This window comes from Lepisosteus oculatus, chromosome 20, assembly GCF_040954835.1.
Source record: "Lepisosteus oculatus isolate fLepOcu1 chromosome 20, fLepOcu1.hap2, whole genome shotgun sequence".
In the NCBI taxonomy this organism is placed as follows: Eukaryota; Metazoa; Chordata; class Actinopteri; order Semionotiformes; family Lepisosteidae; genus Lepisosteus; species Lepisosteus oculatus.
Genome location: NC_090715.1, coordinates 16,775,464 through 16,802,026, shown reverse-complemented (window position 1 = coordinate 16,802,026; position 26,563 = coordinate 16,775,464). Strand labels below are relative to the sequence as shown.

The following is a 26,563-nucleotide window of genomic DNA, read 5'->3' as shown; positions in this document are numbered from 1 at the left end:
AGTTTAAAATGGCCAGAGCTCATTTCCAAACCTTTCTGCTTCCGAGTAGTGCTTCATCGCTCCCAGTTTTCTGAAAGTAATACAACATCTTAGTTTTACAGTCTATGAGAGTCATACTGCAGCAGTAAAGAAGGCTTTGAAGGTCATCCTGCTAGAGTTTACAGTATAATATGTGTAAACTAAGGTGTGATTAAGTAAGTTGTAGGTTTTGTAGATATGACTGTTCTTGACATGAAAGTAAAATATCATATAGAGTACTGTTTTAACCTAAAGGATTTTTATTGCAGTTGTCACATGCAATGAATGTGATGTCTTCGTGGGTGGAGATTTCTGCAATCGGTGGAGTCCCGTACAAATTTTCTAGATTTCACTATTTGCATAGGGGAGCAATACCAGGGAGGAAATGATTGAGTCCCTTTGCTTTGGGTTGTGTTTTCAGAAGTCTGGTGTTTGCACTGCTCTGTGTCAGGAGGCTCAAAGAGCAGCGCTACACCACTGGGCAGCTTTCCCACCTACTTCCCACACAGGGCTGTCAGCAGGGAGAATTTCATTTTATTCAAATCATGGGATCTAACTTCCCATCTGATGGTGTGACAATATGGTGGTCTTACCTTCTATGAGAGAGAGACCATTATCCGTAAGGCCAGTGTGGTCTCCCACCGGATGTAACTGCCGGAGTTTCCTTCAGAAGAAAGAAGGCTTTTCGGGTTTAACACTGATAGTAGTATCTGCCTTTGCTCTGTTGTATATTCTTGGTATGAGAAGAACATAGGCAAGAAAGCAAATGATTCAAAAGATAGCTAGACCTTTTTTTACTATTGTAAATTCAATCAGAAATAGAGCTCAAATATTAATATATTTGAATTTTTTTTGCGTAAACTGTGCCAGATCTTCTCTGAAATGGTTTGAGAAAGTACAGGGTTTTAAACTTTCTTTCTATTGAAATAATTTAAATGTGTGATAAGATTAATTAAATTTAGATTAAGTTTCTTGTTGCCATGACAATACAATAGGTACTTTTTGTGAAATTCAATGATCTCCTGTGTTTTGTATAAATATTTTTTTGCCTTATTAATTTTTATAAAGTTGATTTTCTTCTTTTAATTAATGTAGTGCTCTCATTTGCTCTGGCCCTTTTATATTAAATCAGTCACTCTGATCAATAGCAAGATAATCAGTTACTTTTCTGATTTACACAGCAATTTAGCAACTGTATCAATTTAGCAAACTGCAGTACTGTATAGCAATACCATACAAGAGAGGATTTCTTTAAAAACGTTAAAATTCTAAGCTGTAATAAAAGTGTTGCTGGAGTTAAAAGTTTAAAGATTTTGCTTGCTTTACATATTCAGCTGTGTCTTGGCACCTAATATTTATTTGGTTTCATATAAGAAAACCTCTCACAGAAATGATTCAATATTAGTGTTTTTCTTGTCAGATGATTGAAAAATGTATTGAAGAAAACTAGAGCTTTAAGGATCATTCATAGACATTTTTTGCTAATGAATGATGAAAAATCCATAAAGCAAAGATATTTTACACACGATCTTGGTGAGTAGAGATGCATTTAAAAAACTGCAAGCAATGCCAAATAATTTCATTATATATTGTCTGTCGATCACAGAACACCAACAATGGCATTGTTTAGTGAAGTTTTATACTTCTCATAAAATTTCAACCCCTGATTTGTGTATCACTGGACTTCACCGCTATGCTTAGTGATTAATCCAAAGTTAAACTTGTGCAATCAACATAATTGTTTTGTACAAGATGCACTTATAACAAGAGGGATTTGTATATTTTATTTTTAAATTGTGGAACAGTGTTTTAGTTAGTAAAATGTGCTCTTTAATAAAATAAATATACAATATATATTCATTTTGGAGAAATTATTCTATGCTCATCTACCCAGGCTCTTTACAAGATGGGGTCATTCAAAACATTGTAGTTTTTCTTCACAGAAAACAAAAAGAAACCTATTGCGTAGATGGACTGATTTTTAATTATACAGGTGAGTTTAGTATTGGTTGCACATTTGTGCCATAAGAAAATCTAGTTTAGGAAAATTATCCCTGACGTTGTGCGGCACAGTGGCTACCTTAGCACTGCAACCTTGCATTCAGGACCTAGGGTGCTGTCTGGAGCTTGTCTGTTCACCCTGTGTTCATGTGGGTTTCCTCCAGGTGCTCCAGTGTCCTCCCACAGTCCAGAGACATACTGGTACTGTATGTTGGTTAGCTTATGGGAAAATTGGCTCTGATGTGAGTGCATGTATGTCCGTGTCTGGACAGAACAGGACTTTAGCATTTTACAGTCCGTACTTTGAGAATGACTGGCATTGATTTCGGACAAGAGGTTTGCTGTTCTTATAATTGATTTGATTGCTCTTCTGAAATTAAATTTTGCATAAGTAAACTCTGCAGTGGTTTTTCTGTACACTGATTTTTAGTGTGTTGTGGTCTGGGGCTTTGATAATCTTGAGCTTTGCTGAGTGGAGAGAGCCTGAAGCTGTCAGAAGAGTTTGTCAGTTTCTGTGCGAGTTTAGTGAAGGTGGGTGTCGCAGCTTGGTTTGCAAAGATGTTTTCATCAGACCAGCTATGAGTAACCGCCGTGTACCCGCAGAGTTCGGTAATCACACAGAGATGACGACACGGAACAGCACCTCCCAGTGTGTGACAGAGGGCGTTCCCCCTCATCTAGTCCACAGGCAAGTCACACACTCGCCTTGTTTTGTTACCAAAGGTGAGATGCTTCTGTTTCCAAGATCATCATAAGATTCATTATCAGGGAAGAACACCAACAATGGCATTGTTTAGTGAGGTTTGTTACTTGTTCATTAGATCTCATGAACTTCTAACCCCTGACTTGTGTATCACTGGACTTCACCACTATGCTAAAAATGGTTTAGTGATTAATCCAAAGTTAAACTTGTGCAAACAACATAATTGTTTGAAAGTATCCATGTCAAGTGAAGACAATTCTGCCGTTACAAATGTGTCTCATGGTAGTTGTAGGCAACATTAAACATACAACATTTTTTCTTTTTAGCATAACATGCACATCACTGATGTGGACCCCCAATTATATCGGCTTGAATGGTACTGCCTGTTCTATTATGAAATTCACTGATTCTGTAGTAAATAAAAGATTTATGTTTCTGCAAAAATAACCTCTGACAGGGCTCCTCCAACCTGATGACTAGGAAGTGAGGTGATGTCACACAAGCCCCCAGAGCAGCAGTTGTGTCCCTGTATCACTTCCTCTCCCTCGGCTTCGAGGCGGCTCTTCTAGTGGTCCTCTGTGAAGGCACAGGCTGATGGCATCAACGCTTCGATCCCCCTGCCAGCTGAATCCCAGAGCAGAGTCAAGGGCAAACGTTTTCATAAAAATGTTTTTAAAAGACTCATAAAGTAATTCATTTTTTGACGGACGTCTCTGTCACACACTGTCCTCGGACCGTTAAGGACATTCGGAGCGTCACGGGAAGCTAAGACCCTCTTTTACAGATCAGTCGTTGAGAGTGTTTTGACCTTCTCCCTCTCTGTGGGGTAGAGTATAGCAACACTCCTACCCAGGACTGGAAGCAGCTTGAGACAGTATTGTATATCGCCTCCAAAACTGTAGACCACCTCCCCCTTGTGGACCCCTCACTCTCGCTCTCAAGTCTGAAACACAAAGCTGTACAGATTCTCGCTGACTCTTCCCAGCCTCCGTCCGATTCCCTCCCCTCTGTCACGACCAGGACCACTAGGTTCTGTAACAGGTGCATGAACTCTGCACTTTACTTTTGACATTTTTCGCACAGCTCATTGGTATTCCATCCGACCCCACTGCTATTTATCTCACTGTTATTTATTTTGTGACTGATGTGTGTTTAGGGTGGTATTTGAATGCATTGGCTGATGATGTATATTTTTATTGTATGCCTTTAATTGCATGAGCTCACCAAACCAAATTCCACGCAACCAGTTGTCATGGCAGCAAAGTGTTGACCTTGTCTTTGATTTGCAATCCGAAAAGTTTTGGATCATCTGCATTGGCATCTAATAGATTTTTTGTGAATCTCTCTGACCTACTGATTATTTGACAAGTGACTGTTTTAGATTATCAAAGCAAACCGTAATTTCTATCTTACTTAATCTTTCATGTTTTCTTATGCATGCTGTGTGAAGCTCTGTCTTGCTTTTCTTACTTAGACTGCCCTTTACCTCTAACCAAGTATACTAGGGAGACTGGCTTTCTCAATGTTGCTTCCAGGGGAAATGTACCAGACAACAAAGATACCATCACATTTATTCCCCCACCAATACACTCTCTCCTGCTTCCTGACATTCAGAGTCACCTGACTTTAAGGACTTTTATTTCCAGAAGCCTTACAAGCTGGAATAGTTGCTCTGCATATCAGTCTTAGTTGTTAACCAGGCATCTATTTTTGAGATTCCTGGAGACTGAAACGAGAAACATCGATGCAAAATAAGACAGATTTAGTTAGTTTAGAACCTTTACTTGGAATTGGCCAGGAAATTGATGGTAGCCTCCCTTGTACTGGGAAAAGTGGCTCGGGTCTTGATTCTCCACAGCTGTCAGTTGGACTTCAGTGTAATTTTTTAACTATATGAATTGAATGTTGATGCTGTGATGAACCAGCAACACGGAATTTCAAACAAATCCTATATGAATAACAACATGAAAGAAACAACAGAGCAGGAAACTCAAGATGACCTAAGCTGCTCTTTGAGATGATACAGCCTGCTTCTCTCTCTGCCCCCTTTTGCAATCTGAAAGGCTGCAGCCTGCAGAGGAAGGAAACTCTGCTCAACAACCAGCAGTGCATCAGGCTCCATTGACTATTTAAAACTGGTGTCACAATCAGAGGGGGGTTAAAAATAAAGACAACGGTCTGCCTTCTGGTTTCATCACTCCCCACTCTCACAGAGTTATACGCGCTGTCAGTCTAAGGTCCTTCTCAGCATTGAGCACCTTTTGGCCAGGCAAAGACTGGTCAGTTTAACCCTTTAGTATTAACAGTATGGTTTTGAGCTTCTTACTTACTCTTACTGCTGTCAGACCTGTTTATTCTTAGCAGGAGTAGTTGCTATACCATGCCTTTTTGCCCCAGCTTTGTAATTTAAAGTGGTTTGTTTCAGCTAAAAATACAAGTCAAAAGCAAGAGTAGTCCAGCTGAGAAGATGAAATATATTATTCAGTTGTTTACATAATGTTATGCTTTGTCAGGCCAAATTTATTTTGGTTCAGTTTACACTGTGTGATCACAATACCCTTTCCAGAATATGTTAAAATGCATTGAAGAAACTTTCTTTATTTTTTAATAAGAAATTATTAATGGTTTGAAACCATGAACTTGTGGTATAGATGTTATTTTGTATTTTGCTCTTGATTTTCTTTGGCTGGAAACAGTTAAGAAATCTGTGTATTTGCCATAGCTGTTTTTGTCTTAGTTACTGTCTGAGGACACACAAACTAATGGATTGATATAAGCAGTAAAATAATTTTCTGGGCAGAGGAATATAAAAGGGCAACTAATAGATTTCTACCTGAACAATAAGTCATTATGTGTTTGTAAGCCTTTCTCATACATCAAAGTATGTTTTTAAGTAACTATTGTGAATACATTTAGATTGTGTAAATGTGCAGTACTTAAAAAAATCCGATGCTGACTCTTGGCCCATTACTGTATGTTCCCTTGGATAAAACTCGGCCAAAAGTGACTCCTTCTCTGGCTTCCTTCCCCTTTTTGAGAGTGTTTGAGGCGTTTGTCCCAGCAGCACTGAAATCCGCCGCCTATTACCTCTGTACAAGAGAATGTATTTACTTCAAAGTGTGAGTTATAAAGTACTGCATATGCAGTGTCAAACAGCCTGTTCGTTTTTTAAATTTAAACACTGTTAATGTTCATACTACATCTAAAGTAGCTTGTTGGATCTTTGGTTGCATGGCTTAGATGCTGTTTTTTCAGTTCTTTAAATCAGAATATTGTGGCTTCCTGGACTCTGTGTTGAGAATAACATGTTTTATTTTTTATACAAGAGACGTTTGAACTACATTTGCAAAAGATGTCATGTCTTTATGCTTCAGTGCACGATTTTGCGTTCATGTAGTGGTGGTCTCTGTGAAAGCTGCTGACTGGAGTAAAGCTGTGTTAGTTTTGTAGCTAAAAGACCAGGCTGAAAGTCTGCAAGCTGAAGCAGACTTGGATGAAGTACAGGATCAGTGACCATGATCTGGCCATAGACACTGGACAGCACAAGCAGACTCAGGCGCTCCTACCCAACTACACCACTGTAAGAAATACTGTCTGGATCAGAGAAACATTTATCCCAAAATGTATGAGTTTGAGCTCAGAATTACAATACTTGGCAGAATTAGCACAACTTCCAATTCTACTGGATTGCGGGGATAAAAACCTGTAGCATCTCACTGAGGCAAATTTTTCCAACAATGTGATCAGTATGTGTTCGAAACCAGAAAATGTTATGCTTCGGGTTTTTGAAGATCAAACGGCATATTTGTCATGCAACCTTAAATCTGAATCACTTTATTTGCCTGGTATGTTACATGTAAAAGCAATTTGATCTGGTATCTTGGTGCAAAAACATAGAAACAATTCAGTATTGCATGGACACTCCACACGAAGAACATGCCAGGGCCATTTACATAAACACTACAGTACATCACAAATGTCTGTGTTCTGGCTAAACAGGGGGACAGCCATGGGGAAGAAGCTGTTCAGATTCATTTTCAATTTTTGTAATTATTGTTTTTGTTGTGTTTTAGCTTCTAGAAGTCTGCACTTGTCTCTATCAACCATCATCTGCCAGGTGTTGCCCTGGTCTGCCTTTGCCCAGTCTTGAATTTTATCTGAATCTTTTTTTAAATTCATTCACTGCCTCTACAGCGATTTGCTAACCATTCTATTTTGGTATCACCTGAAATCTTGATTAGTTTCCCAACTATTAACTAATTTAATAGCTATTAACTTCTATCTAAAGAGATAATGCCCTTTTTTTTGTCTGTGGAAGTGAAATCATTTTTCCATAATGTTTTTCTGATGCTGATGCTGATGTTATTTCTGTCCAAGTTTTCTATTGCTTCTTTTATATCGTATCAGAATCCACAGGACCTTTAGAAGAACTGAAATCTCCTCTTTCTGAAGCAGCATTTTGTTTTTTCCTACAATGAAATTAGATTCCTCAAACTTGTATTTTCTGAATTGTCTGGGTTTCTGGCAAGTGGTCTAATATTTAAACCTTGTCCCTTTTCTTTGTCAAAAGTATCGACATTTATCTTTTAAAGAAGAAATTATTTGGGCCATAATCCGTCTTTGATTCAAGTGATAAAGGCTGAGCCATTTTTCAGTTTTTGATTCTATATTGGTGATCTTTCTAAATGTCTCTTTGGTACTGGAGTTTCCACAAATCAGACCAGCCTTGACCAGTCAGGTTGACAGGATCTGGTGACCTTGGTCTGTTGAAGGTCCAGCTACAGCTGCAGTGTCACACAAATTAAAGTGTAAACAGTGTTAAGATTTGCAGTGTTAGTTTGAGGATTTCTTTTGACATGATCTACGAATACTCCACCCAGTCACTAGGGGGAGCTGCTTGGAGTATCAGAACCAAGGTTGCTGAGATAGCTCTTAAACCTTCAGTAACAATCTCGGTGGGAGTTTTGAAGAGGTCACATCAACGGTATTTCTGCTTAAGCAGAAGTTTTCACCTTTTATTTTTCAAAAGTTCCATTCAAAAGCACGGGGAAGGCAAACCTGATCCTAACTGCTGTGTTTCTAGTTTTTGTTTCTTTTCAAACCCTAGTGATTTAATTGAACAATTAACTACATTAGAAGTCAAATCAGCTGTGTTTTCTGGGTCTTAATTGGGAGGTCTTAATTAAAAAGTCCCCTTAACTTTAGTAGGAACCTTGTACGTGAGGTATTCAAATTATATCAATATGGTCTTTAGCACGTGTAAATCAGAAGTTAAAATGTCTTCAGCGAAGCCTTGGCAGTCACGTAATGACCATGTCCCAGAACCTGTTTAAGATTATAGTGAACTGTTACCTCAGTTCCATCTTACACAGGTGAAACGGGTGAGTTACAATAAAAGTTGAGATGGACTTGGTAACATCAGCTTTATTTCACACAGATTACAAAAGTCATTGTAGTCAAGATTACAAGCAAACCATGTTTATTGGGAGTTTTGCAGGATTTGCTATATTGATTTCTAGCTTGTGATGACAGTACCCCATATAGATAATTTACAAATTCAAGTTTATATTTAAGTATGAGGGCATTAGAGTTGGTATAAACAGGACATCCTGTACTAGATGGGGCATTTTTGTAACTTGTTTTTTATGAACATCTACAGAATACATGAGGGCTAACAAAGAGTGTATGCACTTATTTTTAACTAGGCCAAAATGGTCACTATCAGCACAGTCTGCTTCAGCAAAGAAAACTGTTTCATGAAAAAAAAGTTCAAAAGAGTACAACAGGACTGTTTCAAGTCATGAGAATGTGAGAACAGCAACACAAAGTAAATTCAGTCACGTCTGGGTTTCAGCTAAATAATTAAGAACTCTTAACAGCAGTGCAGCCTGGGTGATATGAACTGAGAAGTCTTGTTCCAGGGGAATTTAATACCATGTACATTCTCCACAAAATGTGTGAATAGCTGGAAACACTCCAGCCATGGCAATTTCTGTGTCTGAGCCCTCCTGTTGTTCAGGTGCAAGAGCTTTAGTGCAACCTTCTGGGGAGAAGCAGAAGGGAAAATCTCTATCTGCTCCCACCTTCTTCGGTTTATCAGAAATTGATACATGTGTCATTTAACAACGGTTGATTGACGTCCGGTCCTTCAGCACCAGAATTGAGAACCAATACTCTGAAGCCGCAGTGTTGATGCTGGTAGTTACCTGATAAGTCTTCTTATCTGACCTATTATTGAACAGTCTTAATATTTTTGTACAGTTGTGTTGCCTTTACTGTGCATGCAGAGTGTGATGTGTTTGATCTACCAGCTGTTCTGTGAAGAGATCTGCCCTTGATGGGTGTATTTAAACGAATAATTAATCCGTTGTGTTTTTTAGTGTAAATATTACTTTTGTTTTAGTGATATTTTAGTCAAGCACGTTAAGAAACCACAAATAATGACTCCATCTAGAAATTCTGCACACAGTAACAAAAGAAGTCCGGAAATCTCTGGCTGTGAAAGAGAAAAGTGCTGAAAGGACATCTTTTAAAAAAATTGTATCCCAGAACAAAAAAACATACATGCACCAATCTATTTTAACTGCAGTCTGGTGTTAAGTGCTTGAGCAATAATGACTTTTTTTAAGAGCAACACTTTAAAACCATGTTTTTCTTCTGTTGTGCAATTTTTTTTCTAAGATTTCCCAATGGTAAGTTTAAATCATGATTGGTGAAGGGTGAAATGGATTCTTCAAACTGAGAGCACAATGTTTAAAAAAACAACTTATTTTTAGTCGAAGTGTGATTGTCCATTTCTACTCACAGGAATGTTCTTTTGAAATGTTTTTCCCTGAATAATTTAATTAATTAAATTAATTTTAGATTCCAAGGCCATTTTAAAAATGTTACCCATAACGTGAACGGGTTTAATGTACTGTAATAAAGTACAAGTTAGCTGTTGTCAAATGCCATGTCTTTCTATGTATTGCAGTGCAGGATTTCAACAGAACTGCCACATGATATTTATTGAATGAGAAAATAAGCCTAGGTTTGCTCTTTCCAGTTTGGTAGAATATCTTCTTCTGCAACACCACCCAATAAATGTAATATAGTTGAAGTTCAGAAGCAATGATGACAAAGGGGAAACAAGCACTTTCAAAGAATGGAATTGAGAATTGTGTGGTTATACAGTATGTGCTCCCTTCCCCTTGGTGCAGACTGAGATCTAATTTGAGTTTTTTTGTAAAGTACTTGTGCGACAGGTAAAATGAGACGGATGTGATGTCGACAGGTGTGTTCTTTCGGCTGTTGCATAGATTGAGTACAAGGACGTGAAGCAGCTGTGTGTTTGTACTTTGGCCAAGTAAGCTACATCTATGTGGCACATTAAAAAAGCTGTTGTTTTACAAAGAGCTGTTAAAATATTCACCTGCACGTCTTAATTGGAGTTCCAGTTAATATTTGCCCTGGCTCACCATGAACACACTTGAAGGAAGAGGTCCACACACAGTGGACTGAGCACTGTTAAACACTCGCATGACCTCACCGGTGATCAGGGATTCAGAAAAAGTCTGAGCATTACTGCAGTTTCACTAGAACTTGGGATTTTAACCTGTCAGTTTAGTAAAAAATCTGATGACATCGGCGGTGTCAAGTTCTCTTCCCAAATGTGTCATTATAATTCATATTTAGTTGCTTCTGTTCAAGTCTGAACAGGAAGTTCTGGTATTTTTGGCAGGATTCCCAAGAGAGACGTGAGGGTTTTTTTTTGTCACCTGGCAAATTTCAGGTTTTATTAACCTGACTTCCCTGGAATATTCTGTAAGCAGTCTGACTTATTGATTAATTCTATGAGGGTTTTGAGGCAAAATTACGTTTTTTTTTTCAGTTTCTAAACCAGATATTTAGATAAAGTATGGAAAACGGTTTTGAAGATGAGTTTCTAGAAAAATATTTAGTACATTTAGTACTTTGCAAATAAAAATCCTTTAAGATCTATAGAAGAGGAATAAGGCGGCATGGTGTCGCAGTGGTCAGCATGGCTGCATCATAGTGCTGGGGCCCTGGCTTCAGTTCTGGGCCTGGGGAGCTGTCTGTGTGGAGTTCGTATGTTCCCTCTGGGTTTGTGTGGGTTTCCTCCCACAGTCCAAAAACATGCTGGTAGGTGAATTTGCTTGAGGGAAAGTTGGCCCTGGTGTGAGTGTGTGTGTCTGTCTGCCCTGGGCTGCTGTCCCCTCCAAGGTGTACCCACCTTGACTCTGAAGTGGATGAAGCAATTAGAAATTGGATGGATGGAAAATAGGAAATACATTTATTCTTCCATTGATACCCAAATGTGAAATGTGGCTTTTAGCCCTTTTTAGAAAGTTTGCAGTCTTTTTTTTTTTAATGCACTTCATTCCATTCGTATCCTGAAACACTGGTTCCAAGCACAGGCTGTACTGCTGTGGGATAACTTTCACTACAGTTCACGTTCAGCTTCAGCAGGAGTTTAGGTCATAATGTTTTGTTTCCTCTATTTCAGGATCCAGCATTTCAAGGAATGCATAAGCTTTATCCATGAGTGCCGACTGAGTGGAGGTTCCTGTCTCGTTCACTGGTATGTATTTTGCCAGTCCTGGTGTGAAATATCTGCAATCACGCCTGGCTGTTCGAAATCTTTCTCGATTAGCGTGACACACAGATTTGGAAATACTTGAAACAGTAAATGCTGCAGCTGCTATTTTACACTTACAAAAATACAAAATACAAAGTATTTTTTTTTGTCATTTCTTATGCCGCTTTTTAATCCAGGAGACATTGCTCTTATCGTTTTTCTTCCTAGAGATGAGAGGAAAAACATAAAATCTTAAAATGTGTTGTGGAGGATGTGAAAGGAGACACAGTATGTGGAGAACCACAGCATTTCACTACACTTTGAGTCTCTATCGGTTAGACTTTTTGAACTCGGCTGAAAATTTCACACAAACTTTGGAAGGCAAAAAAAACCCTGGGTATTGTTCAGAATTTACCAGCAGCGCAGAAAACATCCCATCTGTGATGTCATGGCCTTCTTGTTTATCAGTGTCTGAAAGGCCATTTAAAAGATTCCCGCGTGATTCTGATGGCCCCTCTGGTGTTCTGGGGGCAGCCTGGCTGGAGTGTCCCGCAGCACCACTGTGGTGGTGGCCTACCTCATGACTGTGACCAGCTACAGCTGGGAGGAGTGCCTCTCCGCGGTGAAGGCTGTCCGCTCCTTCGTCGGGCCCAACTTCGGCTTTCAGCAGCAGCTGCAAGAATTCCAGATGACCCTCGTCCCCGAGGTAAGCACCCTCCTCTCCCTCCTCACGGCCTCTGGTCTCCCTGGCTGGGTAAGCAATTAACAGAAGGAGCACTTCAAGAATCTCAGGAGTGCCAAGTTCATAACTGAACCTCCCTGGGCCCTTACACAACCAGCACTATACTAGCCTAGTTTGGGTAGAAAGAAACTGAGCTCATCATTTCACATCTATTATTCACACTGTACATGAGCAGCCAATATGAAGTGCTGCAGTAGCTAATTCTTTATACCAGAAACTGACTAATTGTGGGGCATTCCTTGTCATTACATCATGAGTTCATCTCTACACACCCATAAGGATGAAAGGCTACTTTTTGCTACGACACAATACGGATCGATCTGTATCTGTGATCTTAAAATGGTTAAAATTTACTTGAAGATCATAATGGCTTTCTGCATAAAGAATAAAAAGCATTGAGTTAAAAGACCAGTACAAGACATTTGTACACCAGTGTATATAATATGGGTGGCAGTGTGGTGCAGTGGTCAGCATTGCCCTGGGTTCAGTTCCTGACCTGAGCTGCTGTCCGGGTGGAGTTTGTATGTTCTCCCTGTGTTCGTGTTGGCTTCCTCTGCATGCTCTGGTCTCTGGTCCCATCCAGTGTTATCTGTCCTTGTGCCAGTTGTTTACCAAGCCCCTGTATTGGCTAAAGCAGTTAGAAGATGCATGTATATTATATCTATCTTGTCTACACACAGTGTATTGAGTAAAGGAACAAGCAGATGTTCCACTCTCAAAAGTGAAAAGATGACATTTCAGTTTGGAGTCTTCAGGTATTGTCTTTTCTTCTTCTTGAGCTTTTTTATTGTTGATTGTCTTCAATTTGTTCCTTTGGAGCTCTCAATCTGACACAGCTCTGCAATCTGTTGTGTGCATGAGTATATAAATAAGCGTGAATAACACTTCTTTTTCGCTTTGCCAGAACTGATGGCAGGAAATTTTCTTTTATACAAAAGTTTCTTTATCAACAGTAACTGTGATAGCAATGTGAAAAGTATAGAAAATCATTCTAAGACTTGGATTAGACAATGCATAACTGAATTTGACAAAAAGAAAGAAAATGTATTGTTCAAGATAATCATAATAATGCTTGATTGGAGTGGTATTTTGCAGAACTGATGACATAGTGGGGGATATTTTAGAATGCTGAGGGTATTCTTAATAAGAAAGGCAAATTGTTTTAAGATGAGCCAATGTTGTTTTCTTAATAATGTTATATACATCCCCTGTACTGTTCATCTGGCATCCACCTAATCTTCCAGAAACTTCAATGATGTTATAGGGGATCAGTCTCTTAACACACTTCCTTCTGCGTTGATAACTCAGGTGATATCCCAGCAGCCCATCTTCAAAAACAAACATCTCGGCTGTTGACCTTTTCAGATGCACAGGTAAAGCAGAAATTCAGAAGCCATTTCCATCTGCCTGACTCGGAGTGTCAGATTATTCGTTTTTCCTGTTCCCTTGTTTTATAAGAATAGCCTCCTCCCTTTGGTAGGCTTTCAGCCTATTGAGCTTGTTCGGGAGTTTTTTAGCAAAGTGAATCAAATAATGAATCCAAGCATTTTTGAAAGACTTCAGTTTTATAGGGTTGGGCCCCAAACCTCTTGGCTAGGAAGCCTGTTCCAGATGCTCTACTCCATGAGTTAAGAAGTATTTCCTGGTCTCCGTAATGAATGCCTTTTGAGAGTCTGGTTGTGTCCTCATGTCCTTGATTTACTATTGAATGTAAAATAGTCCCCTGGCTTAATGCTGTTCATACCCATCCCAGGACTTTATGTACTTTGATCAAATATTGTCTCAGTCTCCTTTGTTCTAGACTGCAGAGATTTAGTTACTTTGAACTGTTTGTATACAGTGATTTCCAGAAAACAAGAGTCATTCTTGTTCCTTGTTGCCTTTGAACAAATTCTGAAACCTACTAACAAAAAAATATAATTTTTGTGATGTGGAGATCAAAACTGAAAACCATGTTCTAAATGAGATCTTTGTAGTGCATTGTAAAGTTTGATTATAAATTTCCTGGATTAAAATTTAGTTCCCATGCATTCTGTATGACCTTTGTGTGTACACTTTTTCCTGAGGTGTACTGTATATAGGAGTTGCACCAAAAGCCAGATCTCTTCCATGCTTTCCTGCAGAGCAAAGACCCTTCAACAATGCCTCTATTTCTGTGTTTTCCACTCCCTCTGTTTTGTTGCAAATGCATATTTAACTAGTTTACTAACTAAAGTATATGCAAATTTAAATCATCGCTATACAGTGTACAGTAGGTCAGGAGAAGAATGATTAGAGTGGAATAGTAGTTCAAGCAGGGAGCTGCGTCAGCATGTGCAGGCTGCAAAGGAACAAGTAAAGGTCTCTTCCCTGCTGGAAAGAGAAGAAAGAAACACAGCATTTCAGCTGTGAAGCCTTTTTCGGGTGTCTACTTTTTTCAGCATGGAGTAGAATAGTAGTCCTCTTCTGTACTCTACTATGTTCTGGTTGCTCGTATGAATAATTGTAGCAAGTTAAGTAAACGGCCAAGAGGGTCTAGGAAAAGGAAAATCCTGTCTCTTAAATTGCCATTGGTTTATAAATGTTCTTAAAACCTCTAACTATTGTCTCTGCACCTTTCAAGTTACATCTGAATTTCTGTGCTTTACGTGTTGAAACCAAACAGCATTTCAGGAAATAGTTATTATAATTATATACTTTTTAAAATCATTTTAAAATGATTCATTTTCATCATGCTTTATATCTGAAAAAGGGACCTCTTAATGCACAGCAGCTGTTGAAGATACAGTGTGCACCAGCTGCCCCTTTGCACAGCAGGTCTGATAGATTAGGGGTTGCTTCAGGGAAGCTAGACTGTGCAAGTCAGGAGTACACTGCAGCCAGGACCCTGGAGCTCACACCCGTAAAAAAAAAGAAAGGTCAATAGGGTTTTTAATGGCCAAGTAGCTGTGACCATGGTCAATCATCATCTTGAAGGGTCACCCCTCTTGCAGGTGTCCCCAGTCACAGGACACTTTTTAAAGGCTTTTATAAGTGTAGAATGCTCTATCAAGTGTATAATAGGTTATTATATTATGCAGTGTATCATAGTTTGCTGCTATGAAAACTAGTTTCCTGTTTAGAAGGAGATGTTTTTTTAATACTGTTATGACATTTTTAAAGACTAACTCAGAACTCCTGTGTCTTTGTTATTTAGAGTGACTGGATGGTTCAGTATGATCATATGGTAGAGCCCCCAGATTAACTCCTGCGGCTGTGGAAATGAGTGTTTCAATAGGGGAACTCTGCAGTGGTGATGGGGTATGCAGGAGTTGCAATACAGCAATCTGGCAGGTCACATGAGCCAGCTTTACTGTTACTGACTTGCAACACGGCCTGTCAGGAAGGCCTGATAATCTCTGTTTTTAATTGTTTCTTTGTGGCTGTCAACAGCCCATTAAGTTTGTGTCAGAGATGAAATCTTCTCTATTGGACAGTTTGTGATATAATCTACTAAGCACTTCTCCTGCCGTTTGAATGAGGAAAAGCCTGAGCTGTATGTCTGGCTTAAAATAGTGTTTTACAGGAGAAACCAAAATGGACAAGTGTAAATTATTTTTCAGCAATAATTTCAGCAAGAGAGGTGCACAGCGTATACCTGTCAAAATCCTGAGCTCTGGTTTCGATCCAGCTCCCACCAGGAGAATATTGCACTTTCATTATTTGTGTGACCTTTTCATTATTTGTATAAGCAAGTGATGGACATAAGTACACATCTGTATTAAAGGTGCTCTCTTGAAAGTAACGAGAAAGTGAAAACCTTTTAGAAAAATTGACCCAGCCACAGGTGTTCAAAGAGTGGACACATTTAGACTTAAGGCATTTCAGAACAGCAGTACTTGCTTTCTAAGCTATGTGAAAGTCTTTCCTTCAAGATGAGAATGTGACAGTTCTGTCACTGAGCATTTGTGTGATGAGCTGGGATAATGTCTGACATCTAGGGCTCAGATTCACGTGTTTGTCCAGGCTCGATGAGAGGAATGGACAGAACTCAAGAGCCCATGTCTTTGACATGCAGCTTGTGTTGCTTCCGGTAGTGGACAGACCTGCTACTAGCCCCTTGACCTCCACAGCAGACCTTTTCTGATCAGCCCTGTATAATATGACAAATATTAATTTACCTGATTTAATGTCACATTTTACTTCCCTTTGTGACTTTGTTGCTGTTATAAGAGGCATAGGATATTTCTCACCATTTGCACCTCGACTTCATGCTTTTGTTGAAACATCATCTGAATGATGACCAGGCATTTGGAAAATTCTAAGGAATATATTATAAAATGTTCAATTAGTCATTATTATCAATTAAGCTAGCAATCAATAAGAGAAGCTTAGTTGTTTTCTGTATCAAGGATATCACCAATACATCAGCTTAAAAAACATCTTTTTTCACAAGAGTGTACATTTCTCTCTAGTTTCACTTCCTCTGTTTAAATACCAAAGTGCATGTTTGCATTTTGAATCCTTTCACACTCGGTGTTGCTTTGCGTGTGCTTTTACTGGTTCACAGTCATCACTTGGGCCAGTGAAGGCTGAACAGCATGCCTCAGCTGTACTTCAGGAGTGAGCTGACAGCAGATTCCAAAACCTCCCAGTGACCTCACCTCTCGGCTTTGACCCGTTCTCCTGTCGTACGTTCCTTTCCCACATGGAGCCTTTTTTAGCTTGAACTCTGAAGTGATGAGGCCCATCAATTGCTTTCTCACGTGCCTCAAGCTACTTTTGTTGTCTAAAATATTGTGATTTCATGGAACTGAAACTAAATGGTTCTGTATCCCCTTAAAGTTAAAAGAAAGGTCACTGATTGTGTGCAGTAAGGATGTAATTACTTTGAGGGGCTAAAGAAACATTGACCACGACAGTTCAAAGGCTCTGGCTATTTTTGTATTGAAGCCATTCTTTTCAAAGTCATCAGGATGTTTTTAAAAGTGCCTATGCAGTTTTGTGCAATTTGACAATAAGACTAATCTTTTTTTTTTTTGATTTGCAAGATTTGCAATCTGCAATACTGCTTTACTCTGCTTCACTAACACACTGCAAGATGTATTCAGGTGCATCTCAATAAGATCCAACAGATTACACAAAGTATTGGATTGTCTAATATAACATCGGATAATTTCATTAGTAATAGTTTACGGAAATCATGTTTTACTTTATACATTGACCAAAAATGGACCAGTTCCAATAAGTTTGAATTTTGCCAAAATACAATGTATTTTAATGGGTCTTATGGAAATAAAGCTGTGATAAAGATCTGAGTCAGATGTTTTCTGCATATTTGGTATAATAGCATTTTTTACTATGTAGATGACCATAGTTATTATTGGGGAACAAGTAATAGGTTTATTCCATGCTGAAAAGAGAAAAAAGAAAACACAACGTTTCGGCTGTGGAGCCTTCTCACCACAGCCGAAATGTTGTTTTCTTCGGAAACAAATATGCTACTTGAACAGTATAGGTCAGACTAGGAATGCAAGGCATTCCTAGTCTAGGAATTTACAGAATGTAAGTGCAGTAGCTCAGATTTCTGAAAAGGATCTGATATGTCTCTGAAATGCTCTGTTTCCAGTAAAGTCACTGACTCTGTAGAAACTTTCCTCTGTACTTGTTTTGGCCCCTTTTTGTTTTATTGGAATGTATTATGCAACATTTTATAAAGTAACAACTTTAAAGTAACAGCTTAAAATATTTTTATACAACCACATTGCACAAGCTCTCGCTGGATTCAAGACTGAAAATGTATTATTCTTGAGTTGCTATAGTTTGATATAGTTTGGCTAAATTCCAGAGACCACAGATCTCGTGTTTTCTGGTTCACTTTCCCACTTGCCTCACTTTTCCTACTTTCCTCAATCGTGAAGGCCTCCCTCAAATCTCACTGCCAAGCTGTGTCTGAAGCTAAACAGTAGTAAAATAGTTGAAGTCTGGAAAGATAACGATGATATCCTAGAAATAAACTGAATGACTAAAACCATACACCAGATAAGTTTCAGTTCAGTTTGTCATACTGTATACACAAGTGCAATGGAAAGCTTATTTGCATGTGTGCTCCAATACAAAGACACTAAAGGAATCACCAAAAACAGACACAGAACAGCAGCAGCATCAACAACAATTTAAATAACATACAACTTATGTGTGGCAGGGGTAGTGTTGAGTAATCTGACAGCTTGTAGGAAGAAACTGTCTCTGAATCTGGATGTCTGTGCTTTTATGCTCCTATAATGCTTACCAGAGGGAATGGGGGAGAAAAATGACAGACCATAATGAGTGTTATCCTTAGCAATACTTCCAGCCTTCCTGAGAAAAATGTTGTAAAGATGTCCACAATAGAGGGGAGCTGTACTCCTGTGATGGACTGGGCTGACCTGACCACCCGCCTTCCGGTCAGACATCGAGCTTCTGCCAAAGGACTGCAGAGTAACCTTTTCTTTATTTAATATTCAGCATTTTAGTTAATCAGTTTGACACATGATCACGGCTGCTAGACTTTTATTGGGGGCAAACATCTTCAAAATGTGTACTGTCCCAAGCAGTATTTGATTTTTTTTAAATATGAGTCCTTAAACTATTTTAATGTAATTTTCTGTCCTCTGAGAGGCAGTCTTTGGTTAGTGTTGCTGATGTACAGTAGCTGTTTCAGTCCTGTATCCCCCCAAACAGTTCCAATGTCATGGCATCAAGTTGCTTTCAGAGCCAGTCGCAAACAAATGGGAAGATCATTTGAGGACAGGGAACTGGAACATGGCGTGCAATCTTCATGAAAAGAAGCACAGCATCTTGAGAATGTGTTGCTCTCCAGACCTGAAAGGCAGGTTTCCAGCATGTGTACAGGGCACAGCCTGAGCTTGCATGCCTTCATTATACCCAAACGGGTTTGTGCTGTTCAGGAACGTGCAGCTGTTTTTGGTGTCTGTTAGTGAAGTGCCACCCCTACTATTCAAGCTGATTACGCCCATGAGGCAAGCGATCTGGAGAAGAATGTCTTGTTAGAAAGTTCTGTTTCAATCATCATGCACCTTGCACTTTAATTCCTACCTGCTAGCATCACAGAGTTACAGAGAGTGACCTTTACATTTGGTAAATGCTAAATAATTAATTTTTGTACCATGATTTGGTAATTTTAATTGCATCTTTTAAGTATTGAACTGTTATATGAAAAACGGTTCGGTAACTGGTTATTTGAGGAGTAAAATGCCAAGGAAGTTTTTTAAATGAACCACTTTAGGGCCATTTTCCACCTCATTTTGAATATATTTGTCAATAACAGCATGGACAATTAGCAAGAAACTTCTTTGGAACACTATGTAACTCATGTTTGTGGGTGATAAATTTTGTTACGTTGTTGCCCGTATGGTGGTTATTGTCTGATTTCAAGAGCTTGCTCACAGTTGTGTTCCAAAGTGGATGATCTTCTCTTATCTGCTTCAGATGTTTACCAGCTTTAAAAGAGTGCGGTGTTAATTCTGAAGATGGACTGTAAGGTATTTCTGGCACAGAAAGTCATACTGGGCTGCGCGTAAAACAACTGCCCAAGGCACATACCCATGAAAAGGCACTGCTAGTGAGCTGAGTATCGCAGCAGCATCACTGTGTCCCTCAGTGCAAGGGTGCAGTTCCCCGGAGTCCTGCTGCTGCATCATGTAGCTTTGCCAACCATGAGGAGATCTGGTCAAGAGCTGCAGACTTTCCCACTGGCCTCTCCTCTTTCTGAGGAATGCAGTATCACACAAGGTGCTATTGGATTTACATTTATTTGATTTTATTGGGGGGGAATTGATCAAACTGTAGAAAGCTACACTTTTAATGCTGTTAACTCCTTTTAGTATCGAATGTATAATACTCAAAGAAGATATTTAATATTGTAGAATGTAACTACAAAAACTACATTTACAGTACAGGTTCCTTTGCGTTTCACGTTCACGTTGATAAGTAACAAGTGATTTTCCCACCTTCTTTCAGAAATGTTGAGTAAAACCCCCTGATTTCACAACTCAGACGTGTGCACATGCGAACGGCAAGGAGAATGTACTGTTGACGTCATGTTAAAGTAGCACACTTGTCTTAAAACACTTATTTCACGCTCCGTAATAAACAGCCAGATCAGTGCTAAGGTAATGATGTGGTCTAACTTTACTGTTAGCTAAATTTGAATCTGCACTGGTATTCATTAGGACATAAGCCTCATCTTGTTCAATTAATACAAATGCAAAACAGCTGGTTCAGACTGTGACTTGCACTCACTTTTAAAGAACCCTACTTCTTTCTTTTCATCCGGTGAGCTCCTCGATAACACCCATTCAACTCCACAGCCCCTGTAGAGCCGTTATCTATCTGGAATAATTACGAGATGCAAAGCGTTTGATTTTGCTCTCGGTCAGACTGACAACAAATTAAACACCGGGTCTCCAGAAAAGCTACAGAGAGGGGCGGTTTGAAATTTTGTACACGAAGGCTGTCTGCGCCCTTTCCTCAGGCCTAGCGTGTGCGGCGTGCCTGGGCATTGGCGTTCGCCCGAATCCCCAATCACAGATGACATCGTGCCTCTCGATAATGAACACTTCTCAGTTCATTCAACTGGTAAGTTGCTCAGACTTTTTCCTTTTTTGTGTGTGTATTTGCACCTCTGCGCCACACTTTACTTAGTGACGCCCAAGGTTAGCATATGTTGCCAGTATTCTGTTGCATTTTCCTTTAAACGGCAGCTAATGAACGGGAACTCAAGCCTCGTCATTAGACGGGTCGATGTGCAAGTCTACGTGAATACTCAACCACAGCTGGCTTCTGACATGGAAATCCGCAAATACGACGTGCGATCACCGTCAAGCCTTAACGGGCGGAAGGGGGGATGATACTGTCGAATATCTGTTAAAGCACGAATGATGTTTTTTCCATCTCCAAAACACTACTATATGAGAGTAAAAAAAATACTATATGGGCTTTATGAATCTTTTGACTTTTTCAAAAAACTTAGAGTGCTGATTTTTTTAAACGGGTGCAATCAACAGAGTCGATGAAAGTTGGTCCAGTGTTTTTTAATCATAAATATACAATCTTTTTATTTCGCGCGTTGCAATTATACTGTATTCCCTAAACCTTAAGAAATGCAAACATCATCCATCGTAAGCACCTTTGATATTTCTGATTTTTAAAACTATCATTTCTACATAGTATTTATTCTTACTTTGGTTATTTTTACACGTTTTTTGAAAGTGCGTATTTTAAATGTTTTCTGAAAAAAACACAAACGTCTCATCGTAAGCTATTCGTTACGGGGAAAGTCCAGAACTGATCATTTTACAGACAAAATACCAGATTTTGTCTGTTAAAAACCGTGTGTTTACTGTAATTTCAAATAGCTGTTTTGTTATTGTTGTGAACAAAAGCTTGTATCCAGCTGTTCCACGACTTCAGAAATGAGAATTGAGAAGCTAGCTCAGTGTTTCTTGTTCCTGGTCATCTTTTGTTTCCGTGTGGTTTGAGGGGTATCTACTGTACCAGGCTGTCTCAAGTAAATTGTCATTGCGTCGAGTTAAAGGAAAGCAGTTCAGTTGAGTTCTTTTTAAGTTGAGAAAAAAAATGTAGTTAGAACACAAAATGTCTAATGTGCTTAATGTATATTGTTATTCTTTATATATTCCCATTATTGACCTTCATCAGTTTGCTTTGTAGATTAAATTTAATTGATTGGTTTGTTACCTCTGAATTACAAAAACTGGAACACCACAGTCACTACATAAATAAACTGCTTGCTACAAACCCAGTGTAAAATTACACTCACTGCATTGGTTAGTTTATGTATTTAACAGACACTGGCTATTGCTACGCAATGGCCTTTTGTTTTTTGGCGTTTTGTGAAAACGGACTTTTCAGTTGTTTTAATACTAGTCCATGGCTACTCCTTTTTTCGTGGCTGGATAGCAAGTGCATCTGTTACGCCATCCAGTTGATAACCCTCAGAAGTCTGTTCCTTTATGCTGCTTAAGTAATGCCGCCACAGTACTCAGCAAGATAAATCTGTTTACTGCAGCATAGTCTGGCGCAGTACAGTCAGTGCACTGCAAGCACTGTGTGGAAATAAAGGTGAGTGCAGGTCTGTATGGTAAGAAATGAGCCAGCAAGGCAGCAGAATAGCTCACAATCCCGACGATGCATCATCTGTCAGCACCTAGACATGAGAAAGTCAAGCAGCTCATGCCTGGTTGGGGTGTTCCAGAATATCCCACAAATGCTCGATTGGGTTCAGAATGCCGTGAAGTATTGGTGACATCTGTGTCAAGTCTATTAAACTGCTGAGCGTGCTCTTTGGGTTGGCATATCGTCAAGCTGGAAGACACTCCCCTGAGCAGGACAGAAATGCTGCAGCATGGGATGGAGATGCTCAATCAGTCCTATTCGGTGGCAGTTAGCACTGACCTTGCCTTTAAAGGGAATGAGTGATCTCAAGTCATGCCTCGAAAATGTGACCCACATCATAACAAAATTGACAGAACTCTTCACTGTTGGATCTGAGCATTCAGGCCTGCAGAATTCATTAGGTGTGCACCCAAGTGCAATCATCCGTTTGTCAAGAAGATGGTAAAAGATGACTCATCAATCACACCTCTTTCAAAGTCATGGATGGCTCCTCTTTCATCACCCAAAGCGCAGTCTGAGACCAAGTGAAAGATGATTCTGTGATCTAATGAGACCAAAATTGAACTTTGTGACCTCAGTGCTAAGTGTTATGTTTGGCACAAGCATACCTTGTGACCCGGAGTCATCCTGAGAACTCCATCCCTACTGTGAAGCATGGTGGTGGCAGTATCGTGCTATGAGGATGCCTCAGTGCATGGAAGACAGACATAATCGATGCCGCAAAGTAGAGAGAAATCCTGTAGGAGAAATTGTGTAAGTCTGCAAGAGTCATGGAGTTTGGGAGAAGATTCATCTTCTAATAGAGCAATGACCCAAAACACAGCAAAAGCCATACTGGAGTGACATAAAAATGAAAAAGCCAATGTTCTGGAGTGGCCCAGTCAAAACCCAGATCTCAATCCAGTCGAGAATCTATTGCATGACCTGAAAGTTACTGTTCACCTACAGTCCCCATCCAACAGGAGGAGAGCTTGAGCAAAAGTGGAGAAGAATGGGCAAATAATACAATGTCCAGATATGCAAAGCTGATAAGATGGACTTATCCAAGAAGACTCCTGGCTTTAATTTATGCCAAATATTGACTAAATTCCTTTGCAATCAGGCATTTTCTGTTTTATATTTATAATTTAGGAGAGTTTGTGTTGATCAATAGCAAAAAATCCTGATTACATACATTATGATTTCATATTATAACACAAAACTATTTGAAAAAAGTCCTTAAGGGAGTTTACTTTTGATAGCCACTGTAAGTCTCTCTTTGCAGTGTGTCCTGGTATTTGTTTGTCCAGTGGTCATATTGCATTCTCATTTGCTTTTATCTCTTGGTAGAGTTCGAGTTTGTTAGGTCCTCTGTATGTATTTATACAACTTGTGCAATGATGTGATCATTATATCTCAGCATTTGCAACATTACACAGCGCAGTGGTTACATTAAGTATTATAAAAGTTAACTCTGGTTTATATGATAAAAAACACTGTAAAAGTGCAGAAAACGAAGGTAAAGCAGACCATGGTGAGACACTCCATTAAAAGCAAACGTCATGGAATAATTAGCAGGCTGAAATTGGTAGACCACATAGCATGCATATTTGCCACACTTTCCATAAGGGTGTGTCCTGGAGGGGTAAGAGTACATAGTGGAGCTACAGTCTTGTTAGCTTATTTTAAATATTTGCAAAATTAAGTAGTTCCATATGTCTGCTCATTATTTTGAGTTCTGTGGTTTGGTTTGTCATCATGTTGCCTTTAATGCCCTGTAAAACAGCATTGATACATTTCTACATAAATTGTGAGTCAAGAAGAGTGTACCAGTCTGAGTAAGTGTTTGTTATATACACAGCTGATGAGGAAGGAAAAGACCAAGCTGTTTTCCTAGTAGTGCTTCAGCTTAGTGCCAAGAACAATTTACTGATGTTTTACTGAGAACTGCAATTAACAGCTCTGCTCTCGGTGTTGAATTCCTGCCAGGGTTTTCCCAAGGGAGACATGCAGTGTGAGCTGCACATCACCGTTCTCTTTTCCATTAACATCTGTATTGTCTGCACCAAAGGATGTTTGAGATTAATAGTAGTCGTTTCACAGCAATTTTAGTGCATGTCTTTTCAAGTCAAAAGACACCAACCAGCATGTAGTCCGCAGCTTGCTGAGCTCACCAAACTCAGTGTAATCATTTCTGATACTTTTCTAAGACTTTGCTGTACCTACTTTGAGTTCCTGGTTATTCTTGGTGTTTTCAGACCTCAGACCTCAGATGATTCTTCAGCATCCTAAAATGCAGAGCAGTTGAACTCAAATCTGGAGATAGACTTGGCCAGTCTGAGGTTTTGCATTTTTTGATTAACTTAGATCTCGATCGCATTGGCTATAGGTTTTGGGTCACTACAGTGTTGCGTGGTGAACATTGCCCAGTACAGAAGCCTTTCCTTCTACAGAAGCAGACCAAATGTTTCTGTAAGCTTCTGAATTCACTCTGCTGCTCCCCTCATTAGTTACTTCATCAGTGAAGATCAGTGAGCCTATTTCAGAGGTGGGTGGCATGCCCTAGGCTGTCACCTCCACTGTGCCTAAATTACACCCTCTTCACTCTGACTAACCAGAATGACTACCTGAGAATTTTCTCAGAAGTATAAGGATGAGCCATTTTTAGTTTTGGAAGTAAGTTGTATGGACAGATGACACCAAGGTATACCTGGCACTGTCACAATTGTCTTTCCAGATGTTATTTACCTTGGCAGCATGAGAGGGTCTTATTGGACCCCATGGAGTGAACTACATGAATTGCAACCATATGACTAGTTGATCTCAGTCTCCCACAATAGTCAGTGTTAAGAAGGTGTCTCTGTTTCAGGTCTTGAATGCTCCTTTTTTCATTTATGTCTCTGGGTCTCTGTGACTCCTGATCTTGATGAAGTCCCCTCAGTTCGCTTGGTCAATGACTTTCAAACCTGAAATAAGTTCCACTATAATCTTCTCTATGCCGGGCTACACAAGAAATGTAACAAACCAGTGGACACCACTGGGTCCTTCTTACTCATGGTTGCAGCATCTTTGCCGATTCAGTAGCAACTGAATACAATTTAAAAAACAAGTAATTTGATAAAGATGAAATGCAGAAGACACTGAAATTGTCCATTGTCCAGCTGTCCATAGACAATTGAAATGCATCCCGGAAATACCATTGACTCATTGAATCAACAACAGAGTCTAGACGCTTAAACCGATCTCCTGTGAGGTCATGCAAGGCCAGGATCACAGCGACGCTCATTACTGTAGCTTACATCACCAGCCCCCTCCCCGTGGGCCCAGCCAGAACAACTGGAGCACTATAAAATAAATCAATTGTAAGAGGGCCAACAATAAAATCAAAATAAATGTGGAAATTCCCTGGAAAAGAGTGCCTAAATCACACCCCCTCACTCTGACTACCCAGTGACTATCTGGCCAGAATCTGTCGAAGAAGTGGGCTGTTCAGATTAAGAGACCTATTGTGAGTGGACAATGTTTTGCTTTTGTAGGTAGAATTACTGCATCGTTCAGAGAAAGTCATTTTTTTGTTAGGCCAGCACACACTTGTCTGATGTTATCCACTTTGAATTCATTCCAGGAGCGTTCTCGAAAGCCATAAAATAGCAAAAAGATGTTTTTTTTGGCTTTTTTTCCCCCCACAACTACTGGTGAAAGTATTAACATGTGGTCTAAAAGACTGTGATAAATGCAGATTATAAACAATCCAGTAAAATACTGAAATTCAGACTAGAAGGGATCAGTGGCTATACAGGGGTTTGTTCTGTTGTTGAGGTGGAGCACAGCCTTTAATTTAGTCTTCCACTAACGGAGCAGCCAGTTCGAAGGAAGAGCTGAAGAGCTCAGTCAAGACATAACTGGACCGCGCTTCTGAGCCCACATTCAGCAAGACCGGCCTGTGCTTGCTTAACGCCCTGACTGCTCGTCTGACTGAAGTTTTCTTATGTTTCTATATGTCGTTTTTATGGATGGAGATCAAGCTACTGCCATTGATCAGGCTGATCAAGTGTAGCAAATGAAAAGAAAACACTGTTGTTCTTTGCACAGGTGCTACTAAATAGAAACAAAACATGTTACATTAACATTAAACCTATTCCATGGGTGGAGATGGCTGTCTAGGAAAGCACCCGTTAATAATTTTGTGGAGGAGGGCAGTACGGGGCCTTTCCTACCCCAGTCCCCACAGGAGGGGGGCCTTTCCTACCCCAGTCAACCTCTTCAGTGGTTGCGGCCCCCAAAATATCTGTTTTGTAGTCTTTGTGGCCGGCAGCCTCAGGTTGCTCCTCTTTTCTCTTTCAAAAGCTCCACTTTTTTTGGGTTTTGAGACGTAGGTAATGTAGTA

General features: G+C 39.6%; 1 protein-coding gene across 3 annotated transcripts in view; it reads left to right on the top strand.

Annotated features, from left to right (window-relative positions):
- irf8 (interferon regulatory factor 8) overlaps window positions 1-26,563 on the top strand; it is a 54,109-nt gene that overhangs the window by 7,874 nt on the left and 19,672 nt on the right. Inside the window, exons 1-4 of one of the 3 annotated variants that reach the window (XM_069181330.1) lie at window positions 2,631-2,707; window positions 11,229-11,303; window positions 11,769-12,006; window positions 20,537-20,640. In XM_069181330.1, the coding sequence (XP_069037431.1) occupies window positions 11,808-12,006; window positions 20,537-20,640 (303 nt within the window). In that variant the 5' untranslated portion in view covers window positions 2,631-2,707; window positions 11,229-11,303; window positions 11,769-11,807. Of the gene's footprint in view, window positions 1-2,627; window positions 2,708-11,228; window positions 11,304-11,768; window positions 12,007-20,536; window positions 20,641-26,563 lie in introns of those variants that run through there. The other 2 variants (XM_069181329.1, XM_015368132.2) reach the window with 2 other exon arrangements.